Source organism: Equus caballus, chromosome 5 (assembly GCF_041296265.1).
Source record: "Equus caballus isolate H_3958 breed thoroughbred chromosome 5, TB-T2T, whole genome shotgun sequence".
In the NCBI taxonomy this organism is placed as follows: domain Eukaryota; kingdom Metazoa; phylum Chordata; class Mammalia; order Perissodactyla; family Equidae; genus Equus; species Equus caballus.
Genome location: NC_091688.1, coordinates 32,092,915 through 32,111,349, shown reverse-complemented (window position 1 = coordinate 32,111,349; position 18,435 = coordinate 32,092,915). Strand labels below are relative to the sequence as shown.

Genomic DNA, 18,435 nt, shown 5'->3' with positions numbered 1-18,435 from the left:
GGTGAGTATTGTTCTGAGAAATGTTTCAGGTTTTATAGCCAGCGAGGTTTCTCAGCACTGATTAAGAAAAAAAAGCTTGGTATGTACTTGTTTTCTTAGTGATTGTCTGACCTCTTGTGGCTGGCTTTAGGCATTGTGGTTTCTGATAACTAATTCTTGGAATAACAAAGAATATCCAACTTGGCAAAATAATTAAATAAACTACTAAGAATTAAAGATATTTAAATCATAATAAAAGTCTTCTTCCTTTCTTCACCAGAGTCTCAAACTCAGTTTTATGAGAATACTAATACACTTTCAAGAAACAGATAATTCTTACCTTACGAAGTTGTTGCACAAGATAGAAAAAGGCGAGGCTGTTTAATTCACTCTATATGATTAGTATAATCATGACTCAGTAAATTATAGTCCTATTTAGTTTATGAATTTTCATGCAAAAAATATTTAATAAAATATTAACTTACTGAATCCAACAATTTATTAAATATGATACAACATGATCAAGTTAAGTAATGCAAGGATGGTACAGTATCAGCAATTTTATCAATGTAATTTACTCCTATAATGGAGGGAAGATAGAAGGAATGTGACTATCTCAATAGATGCAGAAACAAATCACTTAATACATTTCTAAACTTTTCTGATAAAAACTCAATAGCCTTCTCAAAGGCTACAGCAAACATTATGCTTAAATGGAGAAATGTTCTAAGCATTCCATAATACTGGGGACAACACAAGAACGCGCATCATCCTAGTGACTACTGTTTAATGTATACTGGAGGTCCTGGCTAATCAAGTAAACACAGAGAGTAAATAAGACACGTAAGTATTGATAGGAAAGAGAACAAAATGTTATTATTTACAGCGACAAAATCATTTACATAGAATTTACAATTCAATTTACAATAGAATCAACAGGTAAACCAGTAAGTCTAATGAAAGTGTAAACATTTTTCTACTGCCATAGCCTGCTAGAAATGTAATAAAACATAAGACATAATTTATAACAACTAAAAATAAAGAATGAATTCAACAGAATATACAAGACTTCTATGGTGAAAATTTATGATTCCATTAAAGAACAAAAAGGATGACCTGAGTAAATAGATGTAACGTGTGTATGCATGAGAAAACATCACAAGAATGTCACTTGTCCCCTAATTACTCTACAAATTCATCGCAAGTTCATTCAAAATTCCAGCAAGATGTTTTGAGCAACTTAACATATTTATCCTGAAATGTATATGGAGGAATCAAGGTCCAGGAATACCCTACCAGATAATAAGACACTACAAAATCAGGGCATTGGAACCATTGTGATGTATTATAAAGGAGGAACCATAAATCAGAGGGAGGAAAATGAATTATTAAGCAGGTTGAAATGGGAAAATTACCTCAATATGTGTGGAGAAATACTAAGTTGGATTCGTACCATATGCAAAGGTTAAACCCAGATTCATCATTTATTTAACAAATACTTATTGAGCATCTGCTATACGTGAAGGACTTTTCTAGACACTGGGGATATGTCAGTTAAAAAGGCAAAAGTCCTTGTCATCATTAAAACTCTGTAGAGGGTAAAAGTATAAAGCTAGTAGAAGAAAATGTAAGAGAATTTTTTTCATGATCTTGGAGCGGGGAAGGTCTTAAAAAACAAGAATCAAAAAAAGCACTTGATGGATTTGATTACATCATAATTAAATACGAGTGCACTTTATGACCCACCCATATAGTCCAGAGGAACTTTCTTACACTTCCATAAAGAGACTTGCACGAGGTTGCTTGTCACAGTGTTGTTTCTGGTAGCAGAGAATTGGAACGAACTTGGCTGTCTATCTCTAGAGGAATGGATAAGCAAAATGTGGTGGATGAGTACTATGGAATACCATGCATCAGACAGCAGCACTGAATTAGATGTACACTCAACAATATGAAATAGAACCAAACATAACACTGAGTGAAAATAGTAATAACAGAACTGGAGCAGTAGCACCATGTCATGTATGTAAATATAAAAGGTATATATTCACAAGCAATACTGTATATTCTACAAGGGTGCGTGTATACCGAGTGCATATATCAAATAGTATAGAGCTGGTTCCATTGGAGTGAGAATTAGGGATGAAAGGAAGAAAAAGGAAATAAAACAAAAAGAAGGATCTTGTGTGGATTTATGGTGATAGTGAGTTAAGAACTAAGGAAAGTGATTAACTCAACTCTCCATACCTAAATCAAAAAGAGAAAGAGAAAGAGAAAGATTTTTCTCCCTGTAATTGTTACGAGATGAGATTAGAATCCAGTGATCCTTGAATTGGAAGGTATCTTGGCAGTCAGGCAGTCTAATGTCTACTCAGGACAGGAATAATTTCTCCCACATTCTTGGAAACTACTACCCTCCACTCGAACTACAACAGAGGGCAGACTGTTAGGGTGTAGGATAGCTCTAGTGGGTTCAGAATTCTTTCTTGTATTGGGCTAAAACTGCCCTCCTGTAGACACCAACCGTTGGTCTGAGTTCTGCTGTCTGGCATTGTACCTGGTGGGTCTTCACCCTCTTTTACAGAACAACATTTCAAACCCTGGAAATAGCTGTTCTAATTTATTGTCTTCCCTCTTCCGGTCCCATGTACTCAGCTCTTTCAGCTGTTCTTCACGTGACCTGTTCAAGGTCTTCTAAAAAATTTCAGGGATTTATAGCTTGACATCAACATCAGCTATTAAATGTGGCTTGCTCGTTTGAGAAATGTACTGAAATCCATCTGGGGACCAAGCATCGTGCAAGGTGCTATGCCTGGGTGCTCAGAAAAAAGGAAATCACTTCTACAAGAGTTATAATTGAAAGAGCTCGAACTAATAGTCTTGTTCTAGCAGATTTTGAAATGTATAAATCTCCACCATCCGGAATGAATGATCATATTTTATATATTGATTCATTCAGCCATGAATTCAAAAAATACTCACTGAACATGTATTCTGTGCCAAGGATTGCTGTAGGCTCTGGAAACTGGGACATTCTTTTTTGTACCATAGAGAATCAAAGACCTAAGATCAAAACCTGGGGAGCAGGCCCGCTTCTGGTGTCCTTTACTAAACCAACTAGCAGGATTAGGATTTGGCTGCCCCAGCTCTCTGAATACGGCTGCATTTCATTTCTTCTCTACTTAGCAGTAGCTACGTATTGCTGTGACCCACAAACTCACACTTTGGGATTCCAGCCACAATGTCCGTTTGTGTTGTTTGGTAGTCTAGAGCTCCTCTCTTTAATAACTTTGAAAGATAAGGCCAGTGGGGTGAAATGAATAACTATAGTTTGAAGATGTGCGAGAGAATGGGCATCAAATTTGGTACATTCCACACTAACCAGGTCTTTATTAAAATTTTGAACTAGGAGAAAAATTCAAAGGGCCTTAGAATCAATTCCACAAACCCTTCGGAATGTGCTTCCAGTCAGTAGCTTCTATGAACTGGGCATAGCTCTGTGCAGCACACATTTCTACACACTGTGCAGGATACAAAGGAGACTCAACCGTGCTTTGGTAGCACTTAACACTTAGTTGGGAACAAGAAGCACACATAGGAGAATATCTTAAAAATCCCACACACATCACTGTACAGAACCACATCCATGCTGCTGAAGTGGTTGGTGCACAAACGAAATCAGGCAAAATCAGGGAGAAAGTGGGTTCAGGGAAATGTTTGGCAGGAAAATCGAGATTACAAAGAAGGAGAAGAGTTAGAAGGTGAGTAGCCCAGGCTGGAGGGAGAAAGGCACTCACGTGGATCTGGGCCACCACATGACCAAGACCAGTACAGACCAGGCAGGTGCAGAGAGTGTGTCAGCTGTTTGGGGAGGCTGGGCCCCGATCCCTTACTGATGTTATATACATCTCCATCACTCCAGGACTTACCACCTCCAATGGGCACAACCAGGCTCAGCAGAGAGGTTGGGGCAGTGTGTATCGCCCCACCCAGACACTTGTTTTGTAGATGAAGAAATGGAGACCTAGAGAGAGGAAGAGGTTTGTCCAAAGTCAGATAGCCACAGGACTGGAACTCAGGCTCCTAACTCGCGGCCAAGTGCGTTCTCTTCTGTATCAAGCAGCCCCTCTGGTTGCCTGATTGGAGGGAGGATGTCAACGACGATGTAGTGATAGTACCTTTAACAAGTCAAGGAAATAGGTTCAGACTGTCCTATCCCAAGAAAGAAGAGTAAGAGGGGAAAAGAGGTTTTGAAGCTGCTCGTGGTGTATGCATGAGACACAGGGACACGGGGAGTGATTTCTCTGAAGCTGGTGGACAGAACCTCTTCAGTCACCCAGACCAGGAGAGTCTGAATTGTCCTCTAAAGGTCAGCCTTCCAGATCTACATCTGCAGGAGAAGCAGGGTCACCAGTGAGAGCTGTCACCCTGTCTCTTCTCTAATTGCTTTGTCCGGAATTCTTATCTTCAAGGCAAGACATCCACATAATCACTGTTACTGTTCCCTGGGGAAAAAAAGAAGACCACCGTTGAGGCTCAACACCCAGGAGTCACATTGACCAACCGTGCTCAAGGAAAGAAGACCTCTGCCCAGCCACAGGGTGATCTTGATGACACATCAAAGTGACATTTTCAAGGTCTGGGGTACCACAGGTAGTTCTGCTGGCAAAATAGGGGATCTCTTTATAAGTCAATCATCAGAGTTTCCAGAGGCACTAGATGCCTCCATTCACCAGCAGAAAACCTGTGCCTCCCACAGAGTGAGAATATCTGAATCTTGTTGTCAGGAGGCCAAGAGAAGGAGAGAAAGAAGATGAGGCCAATGGGCAAATGGTCCCCCTTTGGTAGCTGAGGATTTGAGAGCTCACTCTGGCAGGGCTGACCAAGCATAGAGAGTTGGTGTGGCGAGGCTCTCTCCCAGTTCTTGGGAAAGATCTCTAAAGTGTTCTCTTCTTGGCATTTGTGATTATTTTATCCGTGCAACCATGGTGCAAATACTGCCACCACTCTAAGCACCCTCAGCAACTCATCTGGGTTTGCCTAAGGGCCGCAGCACAGGCACATTCTGGGGTTTCTAGCTCTGCCCCCTTTAATACTTTTTTCTTCTTTAAGTGTTGGTGGAAAAGGGCCATGGGACTACATCTGCAGCTGAGCCAATAGGAAGTGACTTTGTATGTACATGGCTGCACACTCCCCAGCATGGTGGGAGCGGGACAGAGAAACAACGGTAGAGGAGTTGTTTTTATTTTAGTCATTAAAAAGCCATGCTTAGTCTTGTTGGGGAGGTGAGAAGTTGCTGTGGCAGCCTAAAGGGCGATTTCATTGTAGACAAAGTTGAACGGGCGTGGGGTGATTTCAGGCTCCCTGGAACTCGCTGTCCTCTGCTTTCTCCCTAGCTAGCACATCTGCTTCCATCACCATCGCCTGCCCACTGATAACTGAAATCCCTTTAATTGAGAATATAACCATGCATCCATCATGAGAAAACTGAGTTAGATTGTAAATGTCTCAGGAAGTCTGAGTTAAATTCAAACTAGGCTGTAAGTGAAATATACTAGATTATTTTCTGAGAGTGGATTTCAAGGGCTGCGGGTAAGTAAGAGTAGCTGCCCATGACATGATTTGAGAGGCCTCAGCACAGGTTCCCTGCACTCAGATTTACCGACCATCTCTCATTTTCCACCATGGCCTAATACCTTTACGGATATATCTGAAATAATTTGTGCCCTAATACTATATAAATGAACGCTTAGCAAATATTGAGCAAAATGTAACAAGATGAGCCATGGGGAGAGGTTGAAGCAATTTTCTCATTTGAAAATTATGCTAATGTGTCCATCTATTCCCGAACTTGTGTGGTTTGCACAAGGTCACAGGCTGAGTGTGAAGCCAGCTCTTCCAGAGGGCTCAGGAACCACTCTTGCTCCCCTGGCTGTCTATGCACTGAGAGTTTCTATATGTTGGCCACCTCAGGGGCTCAAAGACACCACTTCTCAACAAGGTGGAAAGTGCTCTTAGGAGGGGAAGCCTTTTGGAGATAACGCAATAAAAAATAAGGCTTTTATCTGTTTTGATTCTACAAAGTAGGCCAGTGGTGGAAATGGGACTAAGGTTCCTTTCTGATCCCTGTTTGAGAGTTTTTACCAAAACTATCATCCAACTTTATCGTCGATCTTCTCCATCTCGGTCTGGGGCTGGTTCTCTTTATCGGCTTTGAAAGGTGAACCACCAGCCCTTGATTTGGTTTTTCAAATTTGGAGATCAATTCCCTCAGGTTTGGAAAGATCTGTTTTCGTGCGCCTTCCACAGTCTGCAAAAATACAAGGAGGAGATCACTCATCATCGTGCAATTGTGTGAAATGTAACACTTCTCAAAACAGCGGTTTTCTGGGCGGCCTCTGAGCTGGCAAAGCAAAAACAAGTTGCCAGCAGTTTATGCTTAAGAGCTCACACCAATTGCAATACACAAAAACGCTTGTTTTTAAGACAACCTCTGACTTGAGCTACTCTGAGTAAACAGGATTAGCAATCAAGGGACCACCTCAGTCTGCAGTATTGAGTGAGCCCCATCCTTGAAATGCCTGGCCATGTCTGAGTACTAACTGATTTGGAGGGTTCTCTGTTTTGTCTAGAGTATTAAGGAATTATCCAGAATTTCCCAAAGTATGCACAACAAACAAACATTTTTAAATAAGTTGTTTTTTAGAAGACATTTTATTTTGAAATAATTTCAGACTTGAAGAAAAGTTACAAAAATATATTTTCAATTTCCATCTATATGCTTCACTCACATCCCAAATGTTATTTTATTATATTTGCTTTTTCTTCTCTCTTTCTAAATATATAAACATATATATGTATATATCTATGTCCATATATATATATATACATAAAATATTCTTTTAAAAAAACCTTTTTAACCCTAAACACGTCAGTATTTCTTAAAAAAGCAAGGATGTTACATACCCACTCTACAATGATTAGAATGAGGAAATTGATCTTGATGCAATACTATATTTACTAATCTATAGACCTTATTCAAATTTTGTCCATTTGCCTCAATAATGTCCTTTTATAGCAAAAGAAAAATTTCCTATGTATGTATGTATGTGTGTGTGTGTTTGGGGATCATTGTATGTTCTAAACTCTTTCAGATATTCACAATGAACATTAGCATATTGACGATGCTGAGAAATCTTGCAGTAAAAAATCTATTTAACCCTGTGTGCTAGTGTTTCAGAAAGATTATTTCCGAATTCTCTGTTAGTAATTAAAGATTCAGTTACATTGGTTATACTCTGCTCCCTAAGCCAGAGAAGTAAATTCAAAAGGAGCAAAACAGTTTTGCTGCTTACCTCTCAGTAAACCAGAAAAATTAAAGGAATTCCCAAGACTGCTAGTTGACTGTGGCTTCCCTTTGTATTTTCATACGACTATGGAGCCCACTTGACTTCCCAGACTTTCAGACCTGTCCCCACCTTCCCTTTCTACCTCCATCCTGGTCATTGTTTAGTCTTCTAATTCAACAGTGGTCATACATGGAGTCCAGGTTGGTGCGTTTGCCCACTAGAGGAACCAGGGTCACATGCCTCTACAATTTTGAATAACAGCCTTGGTTATTAAAAAATAGGACCAGACTCATGTCTTCCTATGTCTCTCAGAGAAAGACAAGATTAGCTCTTGATCTGACTCTAACTGTGCATGGCCCTTCCCTTTTTAGAATGCCTTCACATGGCCACATCTCATATTCAAGAGGTAATCTCAGGTTCTTCCCTCCCAACTTTTTGTCATTGTTGTCGTTGCAGGAGTTCTTATTATATTCTTACCTGTATAATGTACCCATATTTCTCTTTGAAGATTCGGTATGTGTAGACAAAACTTTTAAACCTGTGGAAAGATGACTGTGTGAATCATAACATTCTTATAAGCAAAACCACATAACCTATACCACTATATTTTGCGTGCAACGCCTTTGTCAATCTTGGATCCCGAAAAGAAACTGATCGTTTTCAGGCTTTCTCATCTGTGAGACTTTGAAAGAGACAGAGGTTTTGAAATGAGGACCTTTGTTCTGGTGGTGGAAGTCTAGGCTGTAGCAAAGAGCATAAGGAGACAGAATTTACAATCTCCAAGTTCTTGGTGCTTCTCGCTAGTTTTTTCACTCAGCTCTAAGTCGAAACAACAAACTAAACACCATTGAGCCATTCCTATATTGTTTATTAAATGATGTGTCAATCTCATTAGAGGGAGCATCACTAAAATGGAGAAGGTTGGGAATTTTGTCCAACGAAGTGATTGCGCTCTTGCTCCTCATTGGAACAGGAACCACTGTCTAGGTAAGCTAACCAGAATTTAGATAACAGATCCAATCTATCAACTTCTGAAACAAGAAATAGCATACCTTACCATAGTTCTTCAATTCCAAAATATCATCAATCGTAAGATACAGTATCAATTTAATGATAGCTTTCCAGGAGAAAAATGCATATGTTAAATATCTTTAAATATGTTCTGATTCCACAGAAATATTAAAATGTAAAAAATGAGAATCAAAGACATTGACATGAGGTTCAAATTATCTGATTGATCCCCTCCTACTTGCATCCATGTCGAAGAATCAAATGACTGATCTTTTGACTGAATTGGGAAGTCAGACACTACGTATGGTTTTAAGGTGCAGGAGACTTCATTGCTGTCTGTCTGGAGACTTCAGCAATTGACTTCCCAATCCCAAGTTTTTGTGGAGTTTCCTAAGGCCGGAATAAGCCAGTGGGTGTCCCCAAATCACATGGCAAGCACCAAAAAGTTTTATGTGAGTCCTTGTCCCCATGTGACAAAGTATCCCACAGTCTGGGAAGACGTCTCAAAAACGTCTCTTCACAGAAATATTGTTCAAATAAGAATCCAAACAAGGTCCATACATGCCATTTGATTGATCACACAGTTTTCTGAAACCCAACTATCATACATCCTATGTTAGATTCCTAAGTAAATGACTTTATTTTTAAGTACATTGCTGTATTATCAGCCTGAGAAAATCTTCACTAGAGGAGAATGAAAGAATAAAACAAATGGAAGTTCTATGTTAATTAGTCCATAAGCCATACACTTCAAGTTGGAAAGAAAGACATTGCTCAAATACGGTCTTATTTTTTGCAAAGTATTTTTAATGAAATAACAAGCCACATTGCAACAATGCTTTACAAGAACTTGTGATACCTATATGCATTTATTGTGGAATGTTTACCAAAAAAAAAAAACGCTATAAAAGATTACATAGCAGTGAGATTAGTATCCATATTATATGACTATGATATTATTGGGTAACTTCATTTTTAATACTTGCTGTTCTAATTACTATTTTATATATGCCATTTATAAAACTTTTAAGAGAAACATGGCTTCTCAGCGTGCATTTACACTAAAGAGAGGTGAAAGAATCATGCTTCCCCTAGGTCTCCTGCCCCCATCACCAGTGATGACGGGGGAGCCCTTCCTTAACCCCCAACACTTGCAGTCTTGCTTCCACTCTCTCTGCCTTAAATCCATTGGGCTAATCTCATCATGCCCTTTATCTCTGTTTGTCGGTCATTTACAAGGACCCCAGTATTGCAGGTCATCTTTTTATCCTGTTTTCTAATCCTGCGAGGCTCTGCACACCCTCTGTTGTGTTCCTTTTTCCCCAGCTCCTGAAATCCTTCCACTGTGCTCTCTGGAATTCAAAGTCGACCATCATCAAAATCCCCCAACTCTTTAACGTGTTCTCTAATTGTCCCTGTCACCTTCTTGCTCTAAAGGAAACTTGACTCTGCTCTGAGGACACCACTTCCCCTGCACCCCTCTAAAAGGCTGCTGCTGCGTCCCACGGCTCTCTCAACTGCAGGGCCTAGAGGTGAGGCCAGTGTTCTCCTTGCTCTATGGTTCTTCACTGTGGTTTCGCTTCTTCCTCCAAATCCTCAGCTCTGAGTTTCATGTGATTAGATTATATCACTTACTACCCCTCATTGTTGCTGACATCTCCTGATCCCTGGGTTATTGTCACTCATTTCTCCAGGTTTTAGCTCCTAGCTCACTGTAACTATCTTCAATACTATTTCTGCCTAACTTTTCAGCAATTTCAATTCACGTGTATCTTATCCTTCTACACTCCAATTTCTCAGTTCCTTGAATTCCTCTCCTCCAGTGATTTTGTCCTCCACCTACATCAGCCACTCACTCCCACGTTCATAACTAGGACTGGCTACATAATTTATGGGGCCCAGGGCAAAATGAAGATGTAAGGCCCCTTGTTAAAAATTACTAGGAATTTCAAGATGGTGACAGCAAAGCATTAAACCAAGTACTGGGCATAGGTTGAAGCTAGTCCTGCTCATAACTTTGACCTTGTAATTGCCAGTAACTGCAACTCTTTCATGATGTGAATTTCATGTATTCCACTCTCTTTACCCTACTTCCCATCTTTCCAGATCCCTTCCTCTAGTATGCTGACCCCAAGAATCCCTTGATTGCATAGACCCTCCAATCCATTGATCCTACCACTTTTCACTGTTTCTCACTTCTTCACTCCCTTCTTTACCCAGGTAAATTGCTTGTCCACCATTATAATATACTCCTTTACCATCTTTCACTTTATTTACTCCATTAGCAAAACCAAAACCCTGATTAAGCCCAGCTCTCTACAGCCATATGCAGCTGGGGAGAAATACGCAGCTATGTTGACTGATCTCACTTTAGATAATGATCACAAACCTCAAGTGGGCTCTTGGCCTTCAGGCAATAATTTTCTTTCATATTCTTCTCAACAATGATTCTACACCATCTCCTTTCTTCTTAAATCCTCAACACATCACTCTTAACTGATAATTTCACTGAGAAATGATTAAAGCAATCAGAAGAGAATTTCCAGAGTCCCGTCATTACACCTATTAGCAAACACATTTGTATACTCTGCCTTTATTACAATAGATGAACTTTGCATGTGGCTCTCTAAAGCTAATCCCTCCCATCTCCACTGGATGCGATCTGCTTTAATCTATTCAAGGCCATAGTTCTACCAATTTTTTCCTCTTTCTCTCAAATCATTAATTATTATCCTTTACACAACAGCCAGAGTGGTCCTTTAAAAAATGTGAGTCAGAGCGAGGTCCAAGATGCTAGTGTAGGAAGATCCTGAACTCATCTCCTCCCACGGACGCACTGAATCTACAGCTACATATGGCTCATTTCCTTCTAAAGAAGATCTGAAAACAAGGTGAACTGTTTCTCCACAACAAAGGATAAAAGGACCACATGAGAGAGGTAAAACAGGCAGAGACATGGTAACGGTAGTAGGTCAAACACTTATAAAGCTACTATGAAGGTTAAAAGACAAAAGTAGTAAAGTTAATTAAAACTACAATAATTAGTTAAGGATATATACAATAAAAAGACGTAAAATGTCACATCAAAAACAAAATATGTGTGTGGAGGAGGTAAAAATGTAGAGGTTTGGAATGTGTTAAAATTTAAGAGGCTATCAACTTAAAATAGACTGATATATACAAAAATAATATGTGTGCACTTCATGGTAACCACAAAACAAAAATGTATAATAAATACACAAAAGAAAGCGAGAAAGGAATCTAAACACAACATTAAAGCAAATCATCAAAACACAAGGAGAGAAAGAAGGAAAAGAAAGGAAGTCAGAGGAACTACAAAAACAGCCAGAAAACCAATAAAAAAAATGGCAATAGGTACACACCTATCAATAATTACTTTAAATGTAAGTGGACTAAATTCTCCAATCAAAAGACATAGAGTGGTTGTGTAACTGCTAATCACACATTGCTGATTATTAACCTATAAGGTAACCAAGCTATTGTACAAAGGCCACAGGGACAGGTTTGAACATATCTAAGCAGGTTCTCAAATCTGACATGAAACTTTGTTGACATTAGAATGAGTTATTTTCCAGGAAGCAAAAGGGATAGGAAAGCCACCAGAGACCAAAACCCATTGTTAAGGAAGGAAATAATTTTGGACCTTGTGGGCAGAAAATAAGATGAGAAGTCTGGAGAATGGATGCCAGAAATAGCCTGACCCCCTTCTTATTCTCCCCTCCTCCCTATATAACAGCCTCAAGATTTTGTGCTTGCTTAGATGATCTTTGGGACATGAGTCCAACATCTTCTGATTTTGCTAGCTAATTGAATAAATCCCTTTCTCAACCACTGACTCATCTTGGAATTGATTGGCATCAGGTTGCAGTGAGCAGAACGAGCCTTTTCTTGGTTACAGTTGAACAGATAAAAAATCAAGACTCATCTATATACTGTCTATAAGAGACTCACTTCAGAAGTAAGAACAAACACAAATTGAAAGTGAAGGGATAGTAAAAGATATTCTATGCAATTGCAAATGAAAAGAAAACTGGTGTAGCTATACTCATATCAGACAAAATAGATGTTAAAACAAAGACTGTAATAAAAGACAAAGAAGGGCATTACATAATGATAAAGGGGTCAATCCAGCAAGAATATATAACATTTACAAATATATATGCACCAACATAGGAGCACCAAAATATATAAAGCAAATGTTAACAGACCTAAAGGGAGAAATTGACAGGAATACAATAATAGCAGGGGACTTTAACATCTCACTTACATCAATGGATAGATGATCCAGACAGAAAATCAATAAAGAAACACCAGCCTTAAATGTATCATTAGATCAAATGGACTTAATAGATACATACAGAACATTCCACCCAAAAGCAGCGGAATACATATTCTTCTCAAGTGCACATGGAACATTCTTCAGGATAGATCACATGTTACGATACAAAATGAGTCTCAATAAATTCAAGAAGATTGAAATCATATCAAGTATCTTTTCCAACCACAATGGTATGAAACTAGAAATCAGTTATAAAAGAAAACTGGAAAAACTACAACTATATGGTGATTAAGCAACATGTGACTGAAGAAATACTGGGTCATAAAAGAAATCAAAGGAAAAATCAAAAAATACTAGAGACGAATGAAAACAGAAATATGACATACCAAAATCTAAGGGATGTGGTAAATGTGGTTCTAAGAGGGAAGTTCATAGCAATACAGGCTTACCTCAAGAAATAAGAAAATCACAAATAAAAAAATCCATCTTTATGCTTAAAGGAACTAGAAAAAAAAGAACAAACAAAGTCCAAAGTTAGTAGAAGGAAGGAAATAATAAAGATCAGAATGGAACTAAATGAAATAGAGACTAAAAAGACAATAGGAAAGATTAGTGTAGCTAAGAGCTGGTTCTTTGAAGAGATAAACAAAATTGACAAACTTTTAGCTAGACTCACTGAGAAAAGAAGATAGAGGGCTCAAATAAATAAAATCAGAAATGAAAGAGAAGTTACAACTGATACCACAGAAATACACAGGATCATAAGAGATTACTGTGAACAACTGTATATCACCAAAGTGGACAACCTAGAAGAAATGGATAAATTCCTAGAAACATACAGTCTTCCAAGACTGAATCATGATGAAATAGAAAATCTGAATAGACCAATTACTAGTAAGGAGATTGAATCGTAATCAAAAACCTCCCAACGAACAAAACTCCACGACTAGATGGTTTCACAGGTGAATTCTACCAAACATTCAAAGAATAGTGCCTATCCTTCTCAAACTCTTCCAAAATATTGAAGAGGAGGGAATGCTTCCAAACTCATGTTACAAGACCAGCATCAGTCTGATACCAAAACTAGATAAGGGCACCACAAAAAAAGAGAAAATTACAGGCCAATATCCCTGATGAACATAGATGCAAAAATCCTCAACAAAACATTAGCTAACCAAATTCAACAATACATTAAAAGGATCATACACTATGATCAAATGGGATTTGTTCCAGGGATGTATGGATAGTTCAATATCTGTAAATCAATTACCATAATATACCACATTAACAAAATGAAAGATAAAAATCATATAATCATCTCAATAGATAAGTAAGTCATGGGAATATGATGTACAACATGGGGAATATAGTCAATAATATTTTATTAACTTTGCATGGTGGCAGATGGTAACTAGACTTTTTGTGATGATCATTGCACAGCATATACAAATGCCAAATCACTGTATTATACACCTGAAACTAACAAAATATTGTAAGTCAATTATACTTCAATAGTAAAAAAGTGTGAGTCAGATTACGCTACTCCTCTGCACAAAAATCTGGTCAATTTTAAAGAAGAAAAATAAGATTGGCTATGTGTTTGTTTGTGGTAGCGGTGAGGGGGCAGTGTTTCTGTCTTAACGGGTCTCAATTCTTCTTATAAAGCTATAATTAACCTATCAAGGACCTGGTTCCAGAGTAGAAAAGATATTAATGGAATAAAATAGAAAGCCTAGAAACAAACCCATGTATGTATGAAAACTTGCTATGTGATAGAGTTGGCACAGCTGATCAGTGACAATGGGATGGACTATTTGTTAAATGGCAATGGCAATGTTATCATGTGGAAACAGATAAAATTGGATCCCTACCTCACACTCTAATTGAAGACCCAATTATGAAAAAACAAAACATTCAGCTTAGGAGAAACAAATGTAAGTGAACAACTTAATGACCTTGAGTTAAGGAAGGAGTTCTTAAATCACAAAAAGTACAAGCTGTAAGAAAAGATTAATAAACTTACTATATTAAAATTAAAACTTCTGTTTATCTAAATATACCATTATCAAAGTGAAAAGTCCACTGACTGAGAGAAAACAATTGCAACAATAATATACAATAAGAACACTAGTGTACAACAAGGAAAAGACAAACGGAATGGCCAATAAAAGTATGAAAAGATGCAGGGCTGGCCCCGTGGCCGAGTGGTTAAGTTTGCGTGCTCCGCTGCAGGCGGCCCAGTGTTTCGTTGGTTTGAATCCTGGGTGTGGACACGGCACTGCTCATCAAACCACGCTGAGGCAGCATCCCACATGCCACAACTAGAAGGACCCACAACGAAGAGTATACAACTATGTACCGGGGGGCTTTGGGGAGAAAAAGGAAAAAAAATAAAATCTTTACAGAAAAAAAAAGTATGAAAAGATGCTTCACTTCACTGTGAATCAGGGAGAAACAAATTAAACCACAATTAGATATCATTTCATATCAGATTGGCAAAGATTTAAGAGTTTACTAATGAGAAATATTGACTGTTATGTGGAGCTATACAAAGTTTTATATACTACTAATGGCAATGTAATTAGATACTAATGTCTTAGGGAGCAATCTGGCAAAATTTAGTAAAGCTGAAATGTGTACAATCTATGAGCCCAAATATCTGCTCTTTGAGATTGCAATATTGGAACAAAACTGAAATGCCAATATTTTATTATTTATTAAAAGCAAAGATCATTGAATGTAAGTATTTAATAAAAATTGTAAATATATTATAAAATATCAAGTAAATGTAAATATTGAAAATACATATTTTCTAATATGAATGATAATTAGATTAAATTAATTAAAATATATTATTCAAAAAATGATAAATTAAACACTTTATAAAACCTATTAAATTAAAAGTAATAATGAAAAATTTGAAATAAAATAGCTTTTTTTAGCGCAATTTTGAGATAAAGAGGGAGGGATGAGGTCAGGAGAGGGAAGGAGCAGGGAGAGAGGGTGTATCAGTGGCGTCTTCATTGAGTTCTGAGGATTTTTTTGTGCAAATTTTTCCATCTGTTGGAAAAGCTCTTGATCTGTTTACACTAGTTTGGGAATGGTAAAGATATAAGTATAAGCTAACTTTAAATATTTTCCTTTAATTTGTTCATCTTCAAACAATCTCGTCTCTTGTTCTGCAACTTTGAAAAAAACCTGTTTTGAACATTTTGGGTCTTTATAGGAGCTGATAACTTTTTATTGAAAGCAAGCTACAGAGTTCATTGTTTAAACCTTTAGTAATCTCAGTGGTTAACTTTCTACATTCCACATGCTTACCTCTTCGGAAACAACCTTTATCCAAACACAAAAACAAAACAATAACAGATAAAAAGGGCTCACCACTAAGTATTTGTTATCTTTGCCATCAACCTCACCCCTTTGGAAGCATACTATTTTGTGGTAAAGGCTATCTATGTTTTTATTCTCTGGTAATTCTCTTTTAGGGAGGTTTCACTTTTTTCAATATTCAGAAAAAGTTCTAGATGCTTCAAAAAACAGACTTAAAATGAATATAGTCTAAAAGTTTGTCTCCCCAATTTTTCCCCCTGTGCCTTTAGGAGGATCGGGTGGGGGAAGGGTGACTACAGGCTGATTCTCATGGGCAAAGAGGAGTGATGGGTAGATTGGGTTTACTTGGTGTATTCCTCTCTTAACAGGTCTCAAGTCTTATAAAACCATGATAACCAACATCACAATATCCTCACTATCCACATACCACAATAATCAGCCACATGCTCTTTGCCATCTGAGGCTTCGCTCAAAGACCTGGTGGTGCAAGGTAGTTGAGTTGAGGATTCAGGGGACCAAGTGCTTCAGGGCACTTTGGGGCAGGATGCTCCGCCAGGGGGAAAGGAGTGGAACTTTTGAAAAAGATCAGCCATTACTATCCAAACACACCATTTATCATACTGAATTTTAATTATCCATTTACTTGTCTGTGATTAGCACTTGGCTGTGAGTTCCACAAGGCCAGAATTATGTCTGTTTTGTTTACTCTAGCACATTGCCTGTCTCATAGTACATACTCAATAAATATTTGTTGAGTTGCTTTGAATTATGTTAACAAGAAATGTACCAAGCCTATAATGAAAAGTCTTACCAAGAGACGTAAAAGAACACTTCACAGAGTAAAAGGAGATGCAATGTTTTAGAATAGAAAGATTGAATATTGTAAAAATATTAATTATCAAATTGTACTTTTTTTTACATTCCTAGCTCCAACTGGCCACTGAACTCGAGACTCAGTTATCCAGCTGTTGACAACATCTCCTCTTGGATGTCTACTAGACATTTCAACTTAACGTGTTCAATACCAGGTATCCCTGTGCTGGATATTTTCTGTATCTCCATATCCTCTTTCTAACATTCCCCGCTCTGCTCTGTGCTCTGACCTTGCCTTCAAGCTTCTGATTGGGTTCACAATGGGAGACATATGCAAACAGCATGTATGGAGATAGATATAAGAGTGTTAACCAGGAAGGATGAAATAAAGATGAGTCTGGCTGAATTTGTCAGTAAAGGCACACTCACCCAGGATTCAGAATTTAATGTACTATCTCATGCATCTCAGAGTGGCATAAATATTCTGCTAGACTAGTTATTTGAAGCATGGATTCAATAATGGCCTATATTCAAGAGAGATCAAAATGCCAAAACTTCCCTGGCAGTCTATAGAGAAAGGAGTTGGAAGACTCAGGGAGATGGGAATGTTGTGATGAATCTATTTATGGAAACTGCTTAGTCATTTCTCACCCCCCCCCCCCCCCCGCCTAGGTGTCTGAAGGACAGCATCTTCATGATGCACTAAAAAATACATAGTGAGGAGAGCACCAGTGTCTTTAAAACCTGTAGCTACCTGCTATGAGCTGGGGTTGACAGTGGGAAATTCTGCAATGGAATTGGGTGCCTTGATTTCAATGGAAATAATGGGACCCAGGAATAGTAGCAGTCAGGTGTTAGCACCCAAATGAGAGACAAAGAGGTCACAAGTATCATGAGAAGCCAGAGGGATGTAACAGTATAAGAGCAGTTTGCTCTACAAGGATCTGTGTTGATGTCTAATAGATTCACTTGATTCCAAGGCATGGAAGAGAAGGGCAACCTAAAGTGCTGTTTGATATAAATGCAGAGAGAGAATGTCTATGTCTGGTGGCAGAACCCTGCCTTGAATCACATACTAGGGATTCTTGCATCTCTTACCCAATTTACATACTTCATCCTGTTCACAGGCCCAGAGCCCTTTTGAAAGGGATGCTGGATTTGAAAGGAATATGACCACTCTTCTCCAAGACTTTCCCAGAAGAACCTGCAGCATTAACCAGCGGCAGTGCGTACTGCGACAAGGAATAATACCCAATATTTTTGAGAGTTATTTGATACTAGCTCTGAGCTGACACTGATCCCTGGAGACCCCAAATGTTCCCATGGTCCACCAGTTCAGAGGCAGAACTTGTGAGAGTCAGATGATAGAAGAAATCTTTGCCTGAGTCCATTTCAAATAGATCCAGTGGGACCAAAGGACAATCCTATGGTTATTTCCAAAGTTCCAGAATGTAGTTATGCACTTAGAAATTGGGAGAATCTTTTAATTGTTTCTCTGATTCATAGAATGATGACTATTGTAGTAAGAAGAAGCTCCTACAACTGGCCTCATCTGTCAAGAAAGTAAACTAAAAGCAATTTCACATTCCTGAAAGAAATTTCTGTACTAAAGACACTATTAAAATCAAGAAATATGCATTGTGTTAATTC

General features: G+C 38.2%; 1 protein-coding gene across 2 annotated transcripts in view; it reads right to left on the bottom strand.

Annotated features, from left to right (window-relative positions):
* Window positions 1-426: 426 nt before the first annotated feature.
* SH2D1B (SH2 domain containing 1B) overlaps window positions 427-18,435 on the bottom strand; it is a 29,717-nt gene continuing 11,708 nt past the window's right edge. Inside the window, exons 2-5 of one of the 2 annotated variants that reach the window (XR_011438613.1) lie at window positions 7,806-7,866; window positions 6,124-6,289; window positions 3,909-4,484; window positions 427-1,838 (exon numbers count right to left, since the gene is read on the bottom strand). Coding sequence is in view for 1 of the 2 variants with exons in the window: in XM_001492105.5 (XP_001492155.2) it covers window positions 4,447-4,484; window positions 6,124-6,289; window positions 7,806-7,866 (265 nt within the window). In the remaining variant the exon portion in view is untranslated. Of the gene's footprint in view, window positions 4,485-6,123; window positions 6,290-7,805; window positions 7,867-18,435 lie in introns of both variants that reach the window. The other variant, XM_001492105.5, reaches the window with a different exon arrangement.